Consider the following 20,790-nt stretch of genomic DNA (forward strand, 5'->3'; position numbering starts at 1 on the left):
AAGCCAGCAGCTGCTACTCATGTGTGCCCACATGAGAGGGTTCAGGATATGCATTTGTAGAGTATATCCATTTTATGCTCCTGCTGGATTTTTTAGTCTTCATCATTCAGCCATATCAAGTTTTCCTTGAGGCTGACAAGGGAATATGGCATTCCTACTATCTGCTCAAATAACTGTAGAGGTGTCCCTTGACACCAAGGACCAGAATCCATTCAGTGCATTATCTGCAGTCAAAGTATGACTTGACCTGGGGAGGAATGTCCTTCGTAGTGGCATGCACACAGTTTTATGTAGCTCTCTCCATCCTATTCGCAGACCTGCCTGTGAAACTTGAGTGCTTACACTCTCTGCTTCTGTATTACTGATTTGGGGAAAACTCCCCACTGAACTCCTTTAGTTCACTATCCCTTGAAATTGGCTGCACCCAGGAAGTACTAGAACAAGCTGAGGCACTTTAAAAATATTCAAGAAACTCACAAATTAACAGTGTCCGTGCCCAAGGACTATCAGAAAAAAAGATCCCTTGAAGAATTACTTGAACAAAAACTGTTCATTTCATGAGATTCTAGGGTAAAACCATTTAGAAACTGATGCTCTCTGAAGCTTGGGGGAAATATAACCAAATTGTGGTTTTAAAGTCCCTTCTTAAAATTGCAGCTAAGCGCTCTTGGTGGCTTTTGAATGATGACCAGTGATGAGTTAAACGAGATAGCAGTAAAGTGAAGCTTCAGCACTTACCAGGAATCTTGAGAGAAGTGACCAGTTATCTCAGCCAAATGCTGAGAGTTAGAAAATTCTCTACAGGAATAAAGCGATTCACTGCTAGATAAAGCTCTTATATTAGGAAAAAGCCCATTTGGCCAGGCAGCAAGTTTGATTTTACTTTGGATCCATTCTTGACTTTTAAAATATGTACATGCAAGAGTTCTTGAATGTCAAAGGAAATTGGCTAAGATTACCGAGCCTGCTCTGTTGTACATTAGGCGTGTAAGGACACAGAAATGCGGTTGGTTCACTTTGTAGGGTAAAACGTGCAGGTGGGAAAAGGTTTTTTCAGGCAGTGTTAATTCAGATGGTTAATTCTACAGTGAAAACTTTTAGAAAATATTGCCTGACCCCGAGAATAGTGATGCTAAAAATACTGTAAGAATGCCTAGCTTTGATATTGAACAATTATTGTCCTCTGTGGTTTATTTATTTTTCCCATTTTTTAGCAGGTTCAGGCAACACCTCCTCAGCCCATCAAAGTACCACAGTTTATCCCCCCTCCTCGACTCACTCCACGTCCAAACTTTCTTCCGCAGGTGAGTAAACCAGTGACAAGCCCAGGGATGGGTTAGGTGAGACAGAAGTCCTCATGGGCCCTTTTTAAGCAGCCTGAAGTGTGATTATCAGCTCAGCTTTGTTCAGATCTTACTTAGTTAGCTAAAGGTTCTAGATGCTGATTTCTATACTGGGAAGAAGCTTATTTGATCACCGGGGTTTCTTAGCAATGACCAAAGGCAGTAGCAGGGGGATGTGAGGAAAAGGAGAATTTAAGATAGCCCCATTTTAAACCTTATGATGTTAACTTACTGGAAGTTTAGCCAAACCTGCCTTCCAGTGGGGAATGAATGCAATCACTACTTTTTTTTTTTTCCTGTGTGCCAAAGAGAGTAGGGAAGGAAACAATAGCCAAACTAACCAGTAGAAACCAGAGAAATTTAGGTTTACTCTGGGAAGTAATGGTATTAAGCATAATTTTTAAACACAAAGCCTTGCCTATAAAAGTTTAGACTAGGGGTCTGCACAGGGAACTTTCTACCTAGACCCAAGCAGCTCTGCTTGCCCATATTGCCCTGGGAGAATTCTTCTAGCAGTTGGACTAAACTTATCATTCTCATTGCAGGATGTCAGGTTTGCCCCAGTCTGGGTTTTGACGGGACTTGACTTGCCTCGTAGAAAGGCTAGGAGTTCCCATCAGAAGCCCCATGTTGCAGGCAAAGAGAGAAGAGTAAGGAATTTTGTGGACATAGGTGATTTCCAAATTGCCTGTGCACTAGGTTTGGGCATTGAGAACATGAGATAAGGTGATTTCAATCATTTATCCAGTAGATCCTTAATAAATACCTTGGGTATCAAAAAAGCCAGTCTTCAAGACAGTTCTCTGCCCTCAGAGGGCTTCAGATCTATGTACAGGCAATCACAGTGTCCATTATGGGAAGTACCGGGTAGTCTGACCACACATGGGAGGGACACTCAACTCATTCTTAAGAGTATTCTAGAAAGTTTCCTAGAAGAGTTGACATTCAGTCTGAGACCTAAAATCCTAGTAAAGTTAGCCTGACAAAGTTTTGGGGGAAGAATAAAAATGTCCCAGGCAGAGGGTAGAGCCCATATGCAAATCCAGTGTGGAGAGATGCATGTAAGCCTAAGGAACCACAAGGCAATTTGGTGTAGCTGATCATACTGGGCCATGTAACTGACTCAGGCTAGGGTAAGAGGTGAGGCTGGAGAAGCCCATTGTGCCATAGCCCATGGAGCCTTCTAGACTATGTAGGAATTTGGGCCTTATTCCAGGAACAACGGGGATCCATGAAAACATTTCCAAACATATACTTGAAATGATCAGATTTTTGTTTTAGAAAATTCCCTCTTGTCATTGTGTGGAGAATAGATTGGAGATGATCAAGACTGTGGGCAAGAAGAATAGTTAGGACATCATCAACAATAATAGCTAATGTTTGAAGACTCCTGCTGTGTGCCGTTTACTCTGCTAGGCACCTTCTGTGGGTTATCTATTTTAATCCCCACAACAGCCCTGTGAAAGTAGTTACTGTTTTTTTTTAGGTAGGGAACCTAGGGCTTAGTCCATGTTTGGGTCATGACCCATGAGTAGGTTGTGTGAAATCAATTTAATGGATTGTGACCAGAGTTTTTAAATAAAATGAACAAAACAGAATGTGAAACATTAGAGTACATTGCACATATGTAATGTCTCATGAAGTTTTTGTCTTACAGAGATATAGGTCTATGTCTCTATGCATGTACTGGTTACAGGAAGACATGTATACCCTACTGTGCGTCTGCAGCAGCCAACACAGGGTCATCTTAAGTTCAGCTAAATATTCAGATTCATGGGACTGTCAAGGCCCACACTTCAGCACAAGACAGAAACCAGAGCTTACCAGCAAGACAGCATCAGACATTTTTCGTCAGCCTGTATGGCAGTCTCCACAGCTGTTCAGTGATAGCTCAGGTGCAGGGAAACGGTGGGAGAGCCATCCTGGCATAGAAGCCGTACACCACACAGGAACCAGTGCATCTTGTAACAGTTCCATAGCCATGGCTTTCAAGGTCCCCACACTGGACATGCCCAGTTACAGAAGTCAACCCCTCTTCATGAAGCCCAAAGCATGGTGTCCCATCAAGTATTTATAATTCTCCCCATTCAGATTCAATTTAGCCGTAAGGGATCATTTTTACCATAAGCAATGTTGCCTGGTAACATAGTTGACATTCTTACCCTTAATCAGGTTTCCAGGGGAACAGAGCTGGAGAGTTAACTGCAGGTCAAACTTTCATGCATAAGGGGAAAAGATTTTGCCCACAGGGTCACTGTACAGAAAGTTTGAAAAATGCTGGCTTAAATCAGGTATGTTACCTGAGGTTAGCCAGCTAGTAAGGGGTAGGAACCAGGATTTGAACCTAGGCACGGCTGACCCCATGTTTTTAATCATAATTTTTTATCACTGTTCCAGTAAGCCAAACATGAGGTAGAGCGATGGCAGGATGAGGATAGAAAGTAGCCATATTTGAGAAGGATTTAGGAAGTAGAGGTACAGTAGGAAACATCAAGAATGGTTCTGAAGTTTATTTAGCAGGAAAAGACCATTTCCTGAGGGGATGATAATAGGAGGAAGGAGAGAGTTGGAGGAAGAAATAGGTGAGTTTTAGACATGTTGATTTTTTTATTGTTGTTGTTTTTAAAGATTTTATTTTTAAGTAATCTCTACACCCAACGTGGGGCTCAAACTCACAACCCCAAGATCAAGAGTCGCACACTCCACTGACTGAGCCAGCCAGGAGCCCCTAGACATGTTGAATTTTAATTTCTTGGGAGACTTCCAAGTAGAGATATATGACAGGCAGTTGAGTATATGATTCTGAAGTTCAAGAGATGTCTGGTCCTGAGATACCAAGTATGGACGTCTTCAGTACATAGATGGTAATTGAATCCATGGGATGGGTGAGAACTCCCAGGAAGAGTGAGGAGATTGGTAAGAAAAGAGGTTCCAGGACAAACTCTGAGAAATACTTACATTTAGGATTGGGCAGAGGAAGAGGAAGCCCACAAAGGTGACTTAGAGGAGCAGCCAAGAACAGGGAGTTAGAGAGCAAGGAGTCACGCTGAATTGAAGCCACGGACGTGAAGAAATTTAGAATGTGAATTAAGACCAGCGGCAGCATTATTACCATACTGGGCACAATTCCTGGGTGAGACCAGCCTCTGGATTAGGCATTTGACCTCAGCCCGAAGAGGCAGCATGGTATGGGAGAGGGAGCTAAGGTTTGGATTCAGAAGAACCACGTTGGAGGGTAACATTTGGACCCTCTTAAGAGCTGATGAGTCTTTTATAAGATTATATATCCTGACAGCCATAGAATTAATAACACCAAAATGAATATTAATAAATATTGGTACTAAATACCATTTCACATACAAAGTGTGAAAAACCTGGCAATGTCTTAGACTTACAAGACTTGAGAAGTTTCTTTAAGTAATATGGTAATTATCCTCTCTTTCCCCATAGGTTCGACCCAAGCCTGTGGCCCAGAATAACATTCCTATTGCCCCAGCACCTCCTCCCATGCTTGCAGCTCCTCAACTTATCCAGAGGCCCGTCATGCTGACCAAGTTCACCCCCACGACCCTCCCTACCTCCCAGAATTCCATCCACCCCGTCCGTGTCGTCAATGGGCAGACTGCAACCATAGCCAAAACGTTCCCCATGGCCCAGCTCACCAGCATTGTGATAGCTACTCCAGGGACCAGACTCGCTGGACCTCAGACTGTACAGCTTAGCAAGCCAAGCCTTGAAAAACAGGTACAGGCAGAGTATGCATCTGCTTCGGGCAATAGTAGCCTTGCCGTTGAGGCTGGGCTGGCTCTGAGAATGCTTTATCTCAGCACCATTGTCAGTAACCTGTTGCTTATCATGTGATCATTTATCCACAGTGCAAAAGGGCTAATCTTACTGAAGAAAGTTGGGTTGCTTTTCCCACCATCCCCTTCCAGGTGGATTCAGATTCCTGTGGGAGTGAGCTCCCCCTGCTGGTTCTGAGCTGAAATTCACAGATGGGTTCTGCTGCTCTCTGGAAGCACAGAGATATATAATACACAGAAAATGGCATATTAGTAAGGGCTCAATAAGAATCCAGATGAGGATATGACTGTGAAAGTCAGGAAGACTAAACAAAACGGGGAAAGGAATTTCATTTGACAGATTTCCCCTGGTTATTACAGATAATGAAGAACCAAATGAAAAAATTAAAATTTCTAAAAAGCATTTTTTTAACTCTAGAGAATACAGCCGTTTTAGCTCAAATATTGAAGTCTCTCATGTATATTTCTAAAGTCAGATTTTCTCTTAAAAACACAAGGCTAGAGAAATACAAGTAACCTCCAAAAATACTTAAGGGCTCTGTGACAGAAGACTTCTAAAAACAAGAAAAAGAATTTATAGGCAGTTAACCATATTCTATTTAAAGAAAGACCAATGATGAGAAAGAAGAATTTTGCAAAGAAAAGCATCCTCTTTCAAGAAAGTTGCTTTAAAAAGTCATTGACCTATTTCTAATTGCTCAGGCTTGAGTTCTCATTCATCTGAAAATAGTCTCTGGTGATCCTGAATCTTCTGCTTCTGGATGGCTGACCATGATTCAGAGAGGCTGGCCAGATGGTGGGAATGAGAAGCTTCCTGCTGCCTTGGCCTTCTTGAACAGAGGATCCTTATGCATAGAGCACCCGGCTTTCTAACCAGACAGCTCATAAATGCAGCAGACCTTGCACTAAAAAGCTGGGTACTAAAACCTCATGCTCAGAAAACACAAGGGAAAACAGATCTCTTTTCCTGGGGAGCCTACTCAAACCCCAGAAAATGCTTTAAGGAACATTCAGAAATAAATTAGTTATGTATGTTTTATGTCCTAAGTTTTCAAACTTAGTATCAGCAGAACTTCATTATTAAAATATGATAGTGAAGTGCTCAAGCTGGGAAGTTTGAGTAGGAGTGTGTTTAGAGATCAGCTGCCCTCGTGTCCTGTGCTGGCTTCCAGAGAGCTGGTGAAAGAGCCTTAGAGTTCCAAAGAATGTGGTTTCAAAACTCTCTTTTAGATTACTAAATAGTATTTTTCTCTGACCTCTTTTTTGATAAAGATACTTTTAGGATACTTTTTCAGTTTCATTTTAATTTTACATATCTTATTTTTCTGATTACATCTACAATAATATATATTCCTTATGAACGAAAACTCAAACATTACAAAAATATGTAATGTACAAAATGCATCCACTCCATCATCTATGGGAAGAGTAAACTTCCCCCATAATTCTAACCCCTGACACTTAAACAATATATAAACAGTTCAGATTATATTCCTCCACATATTTTCTCTGCACCTACTAACATTTTTAAAGCAAAAACCAAAATTAAACAATATATATTTTGTAACTTGCTTTTTTTCATATTGGATCTTGAATATCTTTTCATGTTCTGGCCTTACATGTTCATAGAGCTTTTAATTTTAATTATAATACCATAAAAAGGTACCCAGGAATTCTTAAAAATTAAAAAAAAAAAAAAGAGTTTCTTTCCTAGCAGTAAATTCCATGGTCTCTCTTCTTGTTGATCTAATGGAGGCATCCAGTCATCGCTCTTTTAGTTTAGCAGACCACCTGCCCTAACAGGCTTGCAGGTTACTAAGCTCAGTCAGCAGGGGTGCTCTTTAGACCAGACTCCATTCTCAGAATCCTCTGACTTCAGATCTTTCTCCTATCCTTCTTTTCTGTGTTTCATTTCCAGTATCACATTTATAGTAATTAGGAGATCTCATAGATGGGCTAAAAGTGAAGCAATATAAATATTGTAGCCACAGAGGTACTACTCACAGTCTGCTCATTGAGTTATCAAAACCTGTGTCCAACGTTCTCTGTGTCACCAGGCCAGATGGGTTCCTGTTTTCTTCTGTTTCCTTTAGGGTGATAACATTCATTTAATAAAAATGTGTTGATTACCTGCCAGCTACTATGCTGAATGTGATGCCTGAATACAGGGGTGGCTAAATCAAAGCCTAAACCCTCACAGACCTCAGTGTGTAGTGCATTTAGGACAGGTATGGACGGAGGCTTTGCCTCCAGGGGAGGAAGCATGGCAAGCTGTGTGGTTTCAGAGGCCTCCCATCTTGGCACAGAAAAGGAAGAAGGCAGTGCCAGTTATGACAACGTGTCTAACGTCTCCTTCCCCTGTCAGGCATTACCAGCTTCCTTATCCACCCCAGATAAGAGCTTCCCTGTCTTACCCTTATTAGAAGCCACATTACATTGTGGCTCTGAAAACATGGGTGCTAGAGTTTAAAGAGTTGAGGCTGGAAACATGTTTTTGGCGGAAAAGCAGAGCCAGACAAACTTACATCCCCCATACCACTGCCTTTCATGTCCCGACTCTCTAGCACTCTATGAAATGGGGCTAAACACCTGTTAATGATGCACTGAAGTAAAGCATTTAAAGTCTATTAGACTGATGCAGTTAGTTCTCAGGAATTATGTTTGTATTTTATCTACTTCACCCTCCCCCTGCAACAGAGACCTTCATGTAGGTCCCCAAGGTAAGCTACTGAAAAAAACTCCTGGGTTCTTTGGGAAAAAACTGCCAGATTGCCACCCATTCCCCTACTTCTATATGTTGCATAGGAACTTACACTAGATCCTCTAAAAAAAGAGTGCTTCCAAGATGAGAATATTATCCAATGTATTATCCTCAAATCCCAGTCTTCCCTCTTAGGAAACGTGAGCTGGTGACTCTTTACCTTCCATTTTAATACTAATGCTCTAGCAGGGAAAATAGATCCAAGTGACCAGAGATGGATTTTGCTTTACCTTCAATCCAAATTTATTCAACCGTGATTGATGAAACTATTTTGACATTTATTTATTTGCAAGTGACTAATTTTGATTATTCATGCAGCCAAGTTTCAGAAGATGAATTTGAAATTCAGGGTATAAATGGTTAACTTAGTTTTTCTAATCTTGTTCAGAGTGTTTGATTTATATCTTTATCATACCAAAAAGAACAGGATTTCTAAATTAAAATAGTCATGGGTACAAAGCAGTAAATATAAATGAGTAAAGCAGGCTGGAAGTAACATGTAGACTTCTATTTTTCAATTTTCAGTGGGAGCACGAGTAAAGAGATATCCCACTTTTATTCTTAATTTCTCTTTGAAATAGTAAGACAAGCATGATAAAATTGACAATTTGGCCTTGGTGTCAACAAGACCAAAGAAGGTGGAAGAGACTGTGGTAAGCCAGAAAGTAATATATGCCATCTCAAGGAAGCAACTACTTCTTGACAATAGCCAATTTTTTTTATCATATGGAAACTTTTCCTTTAAGAAAGGCCAAAAATCCAGATATTTTGAGAAATCACCTAGTTTTAAAAATACTGATAACTGTTTAAACACCATGTAGGCAAAAAATAGCAATTGCAGGGCAGCTTCACCTCTGGATAAATGGTTTATAATGTCTGATAAAGACCAAACCAAGCTAAAAGCTTACTTGTTTTTGTTTCCCATTTTTATTTCACTTGGGTGAAATTCATACCACATAAAATTAACCATGTTGAAATGAAGAATTCAGTGGCATTTAGTACATTTACAATGTTGTGCAACCACCACCTCTGTCTAGTTCCAAAACATTTTCATTACTCCAAAATAAAACCCAGTATCTCTTAAGTAATTACTCCATTTGCTCTTCTCCCTGCCTCTGGCAGCCACAAATCTACTTTTTGTATCTATAGATTTACCTATTCTGGATATTTCATATAGATGGGATCATATAATGTGTTGCCTTTTGTGTCTGGCTTCTTTTAATTAGCATAGTATTTTCCAGATTCATCCACATCCTAACATGTATCAGTACTTCATTTCTTTTTAATGGCTGAATAATAGTCCACTGTATATATACCACAACTTGTTTATCCATTCATCCATTGATGGACATTTGGGCTATTTCTACCTTTTGGCTATTGGGAATAATGCTGCTATGAATATTCATGTACAAATATTTGTTTGAATATCTGTTTTCTAGTCCCCGGGGGTCTATACCTAAGTGGAATTGCTGGATCATGTAACAGTTCCATGTTTAACTTTTTAAGGAACTGCCAAACTGTTTCCAGAGCAGCTGAATCCTTTTCCATTCCCACCAGCAATGTATGAGCATGCCATTTTCTCTGCATCCTTGGTAATACTTATTATTATTTTCTCTTTTTAAAAATTATAGCTATCCAGGGCACCTGGGTGGCTCAGTCGTTAAGCATCTGCCTTCAGCACAGGTCATGATCCCAGGGTCCTGGGATTGAACCCTGCGTCGGGCTCCCTGCTCCACGGGAAGCCTGCTTCTCTCTCTCTCCCGCTCCCCCTGCTTGTGTTCCCTCTCTCACTGTGTCTCTCTCTGTTAATTAAATAAAATCTTAAAAAAAAAATTATAGCCATCCTAGTGGGTATGAAGTGGTATTGCATTGTGGTTTTGATTTGCATTTCATTAATTATTAAAATTGTTGGACATCTTGTGCTTGTTGGCCATTTGTATATTTTCTTTAGAGAAATATCCAAGTTCTTTGCCAATTTCTATGTTAGGTTGTTTGTCTTTTTGTTGTTGAGTTGTAAGGGTTCTTTGTATAATCTGAATACTAGACTCTTATCAGATTTGCAGGTATTTTTTTCCTCCCATTCTGTAGGTTGTCTTTTCACTTTTTTTTTTTTTGGAAGCCTGTACTTTCCTCATTATATGGGTAGTGTCCTTTGATACACAAAACTATTTAATTTTTTTTTTTTAAGATTTTATTTATTTATTTTTTATTTTTTGACAGAGAGAGACACAGCGAGAGAGGGAACACAAGCAGGGGGAGTAGGAGAGGGAGAAGCAGGCTTCCCGCCAAGCAGGGAGCCCGATGCGGGGCCCGATCCCAGGACCCCGAGATCATGACCTGAGCCGAAGGCAAACGCCCAACGACTGAGCCACCCAGGCGCCCCCAAAACTGTTTAATTTTGATGAAGTCCAATTTATCTTTTTTCTTTTGTTGCTTGTGGTTTTTATGTCACATCTGGGAATCTGTGGTCACATCTAAGAAAATGAAGATTTACCCCTAATTTTTCTTCTAAGGAGTTATATGGTTTTAGCTTTTATATTTAGGTTAGTAGTTCATTTTGACTTAATTTTTGTACAGAATGTGAGATAAGGGCCCAGTTTCATTCTTTTGCATGTGGATATCCATTTCTTCTGGCACCGTTTGTTGAAGAGACTTTCCCCATTTGAATGCTCATGGCACTGTTATTGAAAACCAGTTGGCCATTGATGTATGGATTTATTTCTGGACTCTCAATCCTGTTCTCTTGGTCTGTAGATCTACCTTTATGCCAGTACCAACCACACTCTCCTAATTACTGTGATTTTGTAGTAAGTTTTGAAATTGGGACGTGTGAGTCCTCCGTTTTTCTTTTTCAATATTGTTTTGGCTATTCATGGTTCCTTGCAATTCCTACATGAATTTGAGAATTGGTTTTTTCAATTCTTCTGCCAAGAAAAGGCTGTTGGAATTTTAATAGAAATTATATTGAATCTGTAGGTTGCTTTGCATAGCATTGTTAACAATGTTAAGTCTTCCAGTTCTTGAACATGGATTTCTTTCCATTTATTTAGGTTTTCTTTATTTCTTTCAGCAGTGGTTTATGTTTTGCAGTGCACAAGTCTTTTATCTCCATAGTTAAATTTATTCCTAGGTATTTCATTCTTTGGGATGCTATTATAAATGTCATTGTTTTCTTAATTTCCTATTACAATTGTTCATTACTGTTTATAGCAATACAGCTGATTTTTGTGTTCATCTTGTACCTTGCAACTTTGCTGAGTTTCTTATTAGCTCTAGTAATTGTTTGTGGATTCTTTGGGATTTCTATATGTAAGATCACATCCTTTGCAAATAGAGATAGGTTTAGATTGTCCTTTCCAATTTGGATGCCTCTTACGTCTTTTCTTGCCTAATTGCTCTGACTAGAACTTCCACCACAATGTTGAATAGCACTGATGGAAGTGGACATACTTCTCTTGTTTCCAATCTCAGAGGAAAAGCTTTCAGTCTTTTGCCATTGAGTATGATGTTAGCTGTGGTTTCTCATTAATGCCCTTTATAAAGCTGAGGAAGTTTCCTTCTATTCCTAGCTTTCTGAGTGTTTTATCATGAATGAGTGTTCAGTTGCTTTTTCTGCATTAATTGAGATGGTCGTGTGTTGGGGGTTGCCCTCATTTATTAATGTGGTGTATTACACTCCTTTCATTCCTGGGATAAGTTCTACTTTGTCATGGTGTATCATCCTTTTATTTTATTTTTTTAAGAATTTATTTACTTAGGGGCGCCTGGGTGGCTCAGTCGTTAAGCGTCTGCCTTCAGCTCAGGGTCCTGGGATCGAGCCCCACATCAGGCTCCCTGCTCAGCGGGAAGCCTGCTTCTCCCTCTCACTCTGCCGCTGCTTGTGTTCCCTCTCTCACATTCTCTCTCTGTGTCAAATAAATAAAAAATAAAATCTTTAAAAAAAAAAAAGAATTTATTTACTTAGTAGAGAGCGTGCAAGCGCAGGGGAGAGGGGTACGGGGAGGGGCAGAAGGAGAGGGAGAGGAAGAGGGAAAGAATCCCAAGCAGACTCCACGTTGATAGCAGAGCCCGACATGGGGCTCAATCTCACGATCCCGAGGTCATGACTAGAACAGAAACCAAGAATTGGGTGCTCAACTGACTGAGCCACCCAGCTGCCCCTGTATCATCCTTTTAATATGCTGGGAGATTCAGTTTGCTAGTATTTTATTAAGAATTTTTCTCTATATTCATAAGGGACATTGGTCTGTATTTTCTATTTTTGGGGTGTCTTTGGCTTTGGTATCAAGGTAATACTTATATAGAACAAGGCTGTATAGAACAAGTTAGAAAGTGTTAATCCTTTAAATGTTTGGTAGAATTCACCAGTGAAGCTCTCTGGTTCTGGACCTTTTGGGGAGGATTTTAATTACTGTTTCAATTTCTTTAGCTGTTACAAGTCTGTTGAGATTCTCCATTTCTTCTTGAGTCAGTTTTGGTAATTGGTGTGTTCATAGGAATTTGCCCATTACACCTATATTATTTAATTTGTTGGTAGTTCTTCAGTGTACTCTTTCCTAGTCCTATTTATTTCTATAAGATTGGTAGTAATGTCCCCACTTCTCCTTACGATTTTTGTGATTTGTGTCTTCTCCTTTTTTTTTTCTTAGTCTGTCCAACTAAAGGTTTCTCAGTTTTGTTGATCTTTTGAAAGAATCAACTTTTGGTTTCATTGATTCTATTGTTTTTGTGTTCTCCATTTCATTTATTTCTACTGTAACTTTTATTATTTTCTTCCTTCTGCTAGCTTTGGGTTTAGTTCTTCTTTTTCTAGTTCCTTAAAGGTTTTTCTAGTTCTTTAAGGTTTAAAGTGAGGTTATTGGCTTGAGATCTTTCTTATTTTTTAATGTAAACTGTTAGAGCTGTAAATTTCCTCCTGAGCACTACTTTCACTGCATCACATCAGTTTTGGTATATTGAGTTTTCATTTTTATTCTTCTCAAAGTATTTTCCAATTTCTCTGGCTGTTTCTTCTTTGACCCATTGGTTGTTTAAGAGTGTGTTGTTTAGGGGCGCCTGGGTGTCTCAGTGGTTAAGCGTCTGCCTTCGGCTCAGGTCATGATCCTAGGGTCCTGGGATCGAGCCCCACATTGGGCTCCCTGCTCGGCGGGAAGCCTGCTTCTCCCTCTCCCACTCCCCCTGCTTGTGTTCCCTCTCTCACTGTCTCTCTCTCTCTGTCAAAAAATAAATAAAATCTTAAAAAAAAAAAAAGTGTGTTGTTTAGGTTCCACATATTTTAAAGTTTTCCAGTTTTCCTTTATCATTGATTTCTAGCTTCTTTACATTGTAGTCAGAGAAGATACTTTGTGTTACTTAAAATTTATTAGGATTTGTTTTGTGGCCTAAAACATGGTCTGTCCTAGAGAATGTTTCATGTATACTTGAGAATGTGTATTCTATTGTTGTTGAGTGAACTGTTCTTTATATGTCTGTTAGAGTTAGTTGGTTTAGTGTTGTTCAAGTCCTCTGTTTCCTTACTGATCTTCATAAAGATTTTGTTTATTTATTTGAGAGAGAGAGCAGGAGGGGCAGAGAGAGAGGGAGAAGCAGACTCCCTGCTGAGTGGGGAGCCCAGTGCAGGGCTCAGTCTCAGGACCCTGAGATCATGACCTGAGCTGAAGTCAGATGCTTAACTGACTGAGACACCCAGGCGCCCCTCCTTACTGATCTTTTATCTACACGTTCTTTCCATTCTTTAAAGCGAAGTATTAAAGTCTCCAATTATTATTATAGAACTTTTATTTCTTCATTTCTGTCAATATTTGCTTCATATATATGAGAATCTGTTGTTTGGTGCATATATATTTAAAATTGTCATATCTTCTTCATGAATTGACCCTTTTATCAATATATAATGACGTTCCTTGTCTCCTGTAACAATTTTTGGCTCAAAGTGAATTTCGTCTGATACTAGCGTAGCCATCCCTGTACTCTTTTGGTTACTGTTTGCATGGAATATCTTTTTTCATTCTTTGACTTTCAACCTTTTTGTACCTTTGGCTCTAAGATGAGTCTATTATAGACAGCACATATTTCAGATCATTTTTTTTTTATCCATTCTGTCACTCTCTGTCTTTTAATTGGTGGGTTTAACCCAGTTACATTTAAAGTGATGGCTGATAAGAAAGGACTTATGCCATTTTGCTGTTTGTTTTCTACATGTCTTATGTCTTCTTTGTTCCTTAGTTCCTCCAATACTGCCTTTTTTGTGTTTGGTTTTTCTTTCTAATGCACACTTTTGATGCCCTCATTTCCTTTTCTGTATATATTTTAGTTATTTTCTTAGTTATTAGCATGGGGATTATAGTTAACATTCATAAATTTTTAACAATTGAAATGATACCAGCTCAGCTTTTTTTTTTTAAAGATTTTATTTATTTATTTGATAGAGAGAGACACAGTGAGAGAGGGAACACAAGCAGGGGGAATGGGAGAGGGAGAAGCAGGCTTCCCATGGAGCAGGGAGCCCGATGCGGGGCTTGATCCCAGGACCCTGGGATCCTGACCTAAGCCAAAGGCAGACGCTTAACGACTGAGCCATCCAGGCGCCCCTACCAGCTCAGCTTTAATAGTATACAAAAACTCTGTTCCTGTACAGCTCTGCCCCCCCCAATTTATGTTGTTATTGTAACAAATTATATCTCTATACATTATATGCCCATTAATATGAATTTATAATTATTGTTTTATGCATTTCTTTTTTAAATTCCATAGGAAACAAAAAGAGAAGTTACAGATCAAAGATAAAATAATATTGGGTTCTGTTTTTACCTGTGTAGTTTCCTTTACCATAGTTCTTATTTCTTTGTATGGCTTTAAGTTACTGTCTAGTGTCTTTTTATTTCAGCCTGAAGAACTCCCTTCAGCATTTCTTTAAGTCAGATCTACTAGCATTGAACTTCCTTAACTTTTTGCAGGATATAGCATTCTTGGTTGATAGTGATTTTCTATCAGCACTTTATTTTTTCATTTTATTTTTTTTTTTTAAGATTTTATTTATTTATTTGACAGAGAGAGACACAGCGAGAGAGGGAACACAAGCAGGGGGAGTGGGAGAGGGAGAAGCAGGCTTCCCGCAGAGCAGGGAGCCCGATGCAGGGCTCAATCCCAGGACCCTGGGATCATGACCTGAGCCGAAGGCAGACGCTTAACGACTGAGCCACCCAGGCGCCCCTTCTTTCAGCACTTTAAATATGTAATCCCACTACCTTTGGTCTCTGGTTTCTGGGGAGAAGTTGTCTGCTAACCATATTGAGGACCTCTTGTATGTGATGCATCACTTATATGTTGCTGCTTTCAAGATTCTCCCTTTGCCTTTGGCTTTCAACAGTGTGACTACAAAGTGTCTCGCTATGGATCTCTTTTATTTATTTATTTTTAATTTCTTTTTATGGCAACACAGATTTTATTTTTAAATTTTATTATTACTATTATTTTTTAAAGATTTTATTGATTTATTTGAGAGAGCAAGAACACACAACTGGGGGGAGGAGCGGAGGGAGAGGGAGAAGCCAACTGCCCACTGAGCAAGGAGCCCAATGCAGGGCTTGATCCCAGGATCCTGGGATCATGACCTGAGCTGAAGGCAGATGCTTAACTGACTGACCCACCCAGGTGCCCCTGTTTTATTATTTTTTAAGTTTCTATTTTAATTTCTGTTAGTTAACATACAGTATTATATTAGTTTTAGGAGTACAAAATAGTGATTCAACAGTTCCATACATCACCTGGTACTCATCACGACAAGTGCACTCCTTAATCCCCTTCACCTATTCACCTATTTAACTCATCCCCCCACCCCCCTGCCCTCTGGTAACCATCATTTTGTTCACTATAATTAAGAGTTTATTTCTTCATTTGTCTTTCTCTTTTTTTCCCCTTTGCTCATTTGTTTTGTTTCTTAAATTCCACATAGGAGTGAAGTCATATGGTATTTGTCTTTCTCTGACTTATTTTGTTTAGCATTATATTCTCTAGATCCATCCATTTCATTGAAAATGGCAAGACGTCATTCTTTTTTTATGGCTGAATAATATTTCATTACACACACACACACACACACACACACACCACACTTCTTTATCCATTCATCCAACAAAGGGGTGCATGTATCCTTTTGAATTCCTGTTTTTGTATTCTTTGGGTAAATATCCAGCAGTGAGATTGCTGGATCATAGGGTAGTTCTGTTTTTAACTTTCTGAGGAACCTCTATACTGTTTTCCAGAGTGGCTGCACCAGTTTGCATTCCCACCAGTAGTGCAAGAAGATTCCTTTTTTCCCCATCCTTGTCAACACTTACTGTTTCTTGTGTTTCTGATTTTAGCCATTCTGACAGGTGTGAGGTGATACCTCATTGTAGTTTAGATTTGCATTTCCCTGATGATATGTAATGATGAACATTTTTTCATGGGTCTGTTGACCATCTGGATGTCTTCTTTGGTGAAACGTCTGTTTATGTCTTTTGGCTATTTTTTAGTTGGATTATTTGTGTTTTGGATGTTGAGTTTTATAAGTTCTTTATATATCTTGGATACTAACCCTTTATCAGATACGTCATTTCAAATAGTGAAAGTTTGACTTTTTCCTTACCGACTTGGATGACTTTTATTTCTTTGTGTTGTCTGCTTGCAGTGGCTAGGACTTCCAGTATTATGTTGAATAAAAGTGGTAAGAGTGGACATCCTTATCTTGTTCCTGACCTTAGGAGAAAAGTTCTCACTTTTTCCCCATTGAGGATGATGTTAGCTGTGGGTTTTTCATATATGGCCTTTATTATGTTGAGGTATGTTCCCTCTAAGCCTACTTTGTTGAGGGTTTTTATCGTGAATGGATGTTGTTGTACTTTGTCAAATGCTTTTTCTGTGTCTTTTGAAATGATCATATGGCTCTTACGCTTTCTGTTATTGATGGGATGTATCACGTTGATCGATTTGTGAGTATTGAACCACCCTTGCAACCCAGGAATAAGTCCCACGTAGTCATGGTGGTGAATGATTTTTTTAATGTATTGTTGAAATCAGTTTGCTAGTATTTTGTTGAGGATTTTGCATTCATGTTCATCACAGATATTGGCCTGTAGTTCTCTTTTTAAGTGGTGTCTTTATTCAGATTTGGTATCAGGATAATACTGGCCTCATCAAATGAATTTGGAAGTTTTCCTTCCTTTTCTATGTTTTGGAATAGTTTGAGAAGAAGACGTATTAACTCTTCTTTAAATGTTTGATAGAATTCACCTGTGAAGCCATCTGATCCTGACTTTTGTTTATTGGGAGTTTTTTCATTACTGATTCAGTTTCTTTGCTGGTTATTGGTCTGTTCAAGTTTTCTATTTCTTCCTGTTTCACTTTTGGTAGTTTGTGTTTCTAGGAATTTATCCACTTCTAGGTTGTCCAATTTGTTGGCATATAGTTTTTCATAATATTCTCTTATAATTGTATTTCTGTGGTTTTGGTAGTTACTTCTCTTCTCTCATTTGTGATTTCATTTATTTGGGTCCTTTCTCTTTTTTTCTTGATAAGTCTGGCTAAGGGTTTATCAATTTTATTGATTTTTTTCAAAGAACCAGCTCAGGGCTTCATTGGTCTGTTTATTTTTTTTTTTAGTTTCTATATCATTTATTTCTGCTGTAATCTTTATTATTTCCTTCCTTCTGCTGGTTTTAGGTTTTGTTTACTCTTCTTTTTCTAGCTCCTTTAGGTGTAAGCTTAGGTTATTTGAGATTTTTTTTACTCCTTGAGGTAGGCCTGTATTTGCTATATACTTCCCTCTTAGAACCGCTTTTGCTGCATCCCAGAGGTGTTGGAATATTTTCATTTTAATTGGTTTCCATGTACTTTTTTGTTTCTTCTTTTTGTACTTCTTTTATTTTTGTTTCTTCTTTTGTACTTCTTTTATTTCCTGGTTGACCCATTCATCGTTTAGTAGCATGTTTTTTAACCTCCATGATTTTGTGGTCTTTCCAGATTGTGGTTGACTTCTATTTTCATAGCATTGTGGTCAGAAGAGATGCGTGGTATGACTTCAGTCTTAAATTTGTTGAGGCTTGTGTTGTGGGCTACTATGTGACCTATTCTGGAGAATGTTTTGTGTGCACTTGAAAAAAATGTGTATTCTACTGTTTTAGGATGAAATGTTCTGAATATATCTGTTAAATCCATCTGTTCCAGTGTGTTATTCAAAGCCACTGTTCCCTTGTTGATTTTCTGTTTGGATGATCTGCCCATCAATGTAAGTGAGGTGTTAAAGTCCCCTATGACTATTGTATTATTATTGATTAGTTCATTTATGTTTATTATAAACTGTTTTATGTATTTTGGTGCTCCTATGTTGGGTGCATAAATATTTACAGTTGTTCTATCTTCTTGTTGGATTGTCCCCCTTATTATTATATAGTGTCCTTCTTTGTTTCTTGTTACAGACTTTGTTTTAAAGTCTTTTATCTGGGGCTCCCAGGTGGCTCAGTCAGTTAAGCATCCGATTCTTGGTTTCAGCTCAGGTCATGATCTCTCAGGGTTATGAGATGGAGCCCCACATCGGGCTCTGCACTGGGTGTGGAACCTGCTTAAGATTCTCTCTCTCCCTCTCCCTGTGCCCTTCCCCCCATATGTGCACGCTCACACACTCTCTTTCTCTCTCAAATAAATAAATCTTTAAAGTCTTTATCTGATACAAGTATTGCTACTCTGGCTTTCTTTTGACATCCATTTCATTTGCATGATAGATATTTCTCCATCCCCTCACTTTCAGCCTGGTGGTGTCTTTAGGTCTAAAATGAGTCTCTTGTAGGCAGCATATAGATGGGTCTTGTTTTTTTATCCACTCTGTCACCCTATGTCTTTTGATTGGAGGCTTTTGTCCATTTATGTACAAAGTAATTATTGATAGATATATATTAATTGCCATTTTATTCCTTGTTTTGTGTTTTTTTCTGAGGATTTTCTCTGATCCCCTCTTGTCTTTCTCTTTCATGTTTTGCTGATTTTCTTTAGTGATATATTTGGATTTCTTTCTGTATATTCTTTGCATATTTATTAGTGGTTTTTTGATACATGGTTACCATTAGGTTTATATACAACATGTTCTGCATATAGCAGTCTATATATTAAGTTGATGGTCGTTTAAGTTTGAACCCATTCTTCTCTCCTCTCCTCCCCATGTTTTAGGTATATGTTGTTATATTTTATATCCTTTTTTTGTGAGTTCCTTGACTTATTTCTTTTACAGAAATATTCACTTTTATTGCTTTTGCATTTCCTACGTCTATACTGTCACTTTTGGTCTCTCCTTTCCACTCAAAGAGTCCCCTTTAATATTTCTTACAGGGCTGGTTTAGTGGTCATGAACTCCTTTAGTGTTTGTTTGTCTGGGAAGCTCTTTATTTCTTCTTCTATTCTGAATGGTAGTCTTGCAGGATAGAGTATTCTTGGCTGCAGATTTTTCCCATTTAGCACTTTTTTTTTTTTTTAAAGATTTTATTTCTTTATTTGACAGAGAGAGACACAGCGAGAGAGGGAACACAAGCAGGGGGAATGGGAGAGGGAGAAGCAGGCTTCCCGCCGAGCAGGGATCCTGATGTGGGGCTCGATCCCAGGACCCTGGGATCATGACCTGAGCCGAAGGCAGATGCTTAATGACTGAGCCACCCAGGCCCTCCCCGCCGCCTGCCATTTAGCACTCTGAATATATCATGCCACTCCCTCCTGGCTTTCAAAGTTTCTGTTGAAAATCTCCTGCTAGCCTTATGGGTTTTCCCATGTAAGTTACTGACTTCTTTTTTGTCTTGTCTTTTAAATTTTTTTCCTTGTCACTTTATTTTGCCAATTTAAATAATATGTCTTAGTGTGGCTCTGCTTTTGTTGATTTTGATGGGAGTTCTCTGTGCCTCCTGGATCTGGATATCTGTTTCCTTCCCTAGATTAGGAATGTTTTCAAATATTTTTTCTTCAAATAAATTTTCTGCCTCCTTTTCTCTCTCTTTATCTGGGACTCCTATAATACAAATGTATTATATTTGATGGAGTCACTGAGTTCCCTAAGTGTATTCTCATTTTGTATAATTCTTTTTCTCTTTTATTCAGCTTGATTACTTTCCATTACTCTGTGTTATAGGTCACTAATTTGTTCCTCTGCTTCTTCCATCCTGCTATTCATTCCATCAAACATATTTCTCATTTCGTTTATTGAGTGCTTTATCTCTGCTATGTTATTCCTTATCTCTCTGTTAAGGGTCTCACTCATGTCTTCCACTCTTTTCTCAAGTCCAGTGTGTATCCTTATGATCACTGCTTTAAATTCTCTATCAGGCATGTTACTGATACCTGTTTTGCTTAGATCTCTGGCTGTGGCCTTGTCCTATTCTTTCATTTGGGATGGATAACTGTCTGTCTCCTCATTTTGTCTGCCCCTGTGTGTCTGTTTCTGTGTGTTAAGAAAGTCAGCTGTGTCTTCTGTTCTTGCAAGTAGTGACTTTATGAAGAAGTAGTCCTGGAGTGCCCTGCAGTACGGTGTCCCCTGTTCCCCAGAACCTGGCACTTGGGAAGAGTATCCTGTGTGTTGCTTACACCCTGCTGTTGAGTCTGAGTCACTTTTCCTTCAGTGCAGTCATCTGTCCTCTTTGCCTCTTGTGGGCTGTGCTTGCTTTCTGTGGTATTCGTGGGATCCAGGCAGGCTAGCTCTGAGGGGTTGTGCCCACTGGGGAACTTGTGAGCGTGGGGCTGGTAGCACAGTTTTCCCTGGGCCACTAGACCTATGATGAGTCTCCCGAAGTGCTATGGGTGGCCAGTGGAGTGAGGCTGAATGTGGCTGGGCCTGGTGCAGGACCGAGGGACTGAAGGGGGCACACTG

At 39.1% G+C, this 20,790-nt stretch overlaps 1 protein-coding gene across 12 annotated transcripts in view; it reads left to right on the forward strand.

Moving 5' to 3' along the window:
- The window catches only part of PHF21A (PHD finger protein 21A), a 191,488-nt gene that overhangs the window by 144,912 nt on the left and 25,786 nt on the right, over positions 1–20,790 (forward strand). For 10 of the 12 annotated variants that reach the window (XM_078058116.1, XM_078058117.1, XM_036097735.2 and 7 more), the window contains 2 exons: positions 1,215–1,304; positions 4,794–5,087. In XM_078058116.1, coding sequence (XP_077914242.1) covers positions 1,215–1,304; positions 4,794–5,087 — 384 coding nt within the window. The remainder of the gene's footprint in view (positions 1–1,214; positions 1,305–4,793; positions 5,088–20,790) is intronic. The other 2 variants (XM_078058118.1, XM_078058115.1) reach the window with 1 other exon arrangement.

This window comes from Halichoerus grypus, chromosome 11 (genome assembly GCF_964656455.1).
Source record: "Halichoerus grypus chromosome 11, mHalGry1.hap1.1, whole genome shotgun sequence".
Classification (NCBI taxonomy): Eukaryota; Metazoa; Chordata; class Mammalia; order Carnivora; family Phocidae; genus Halichoerus; species Halichoerus grypus.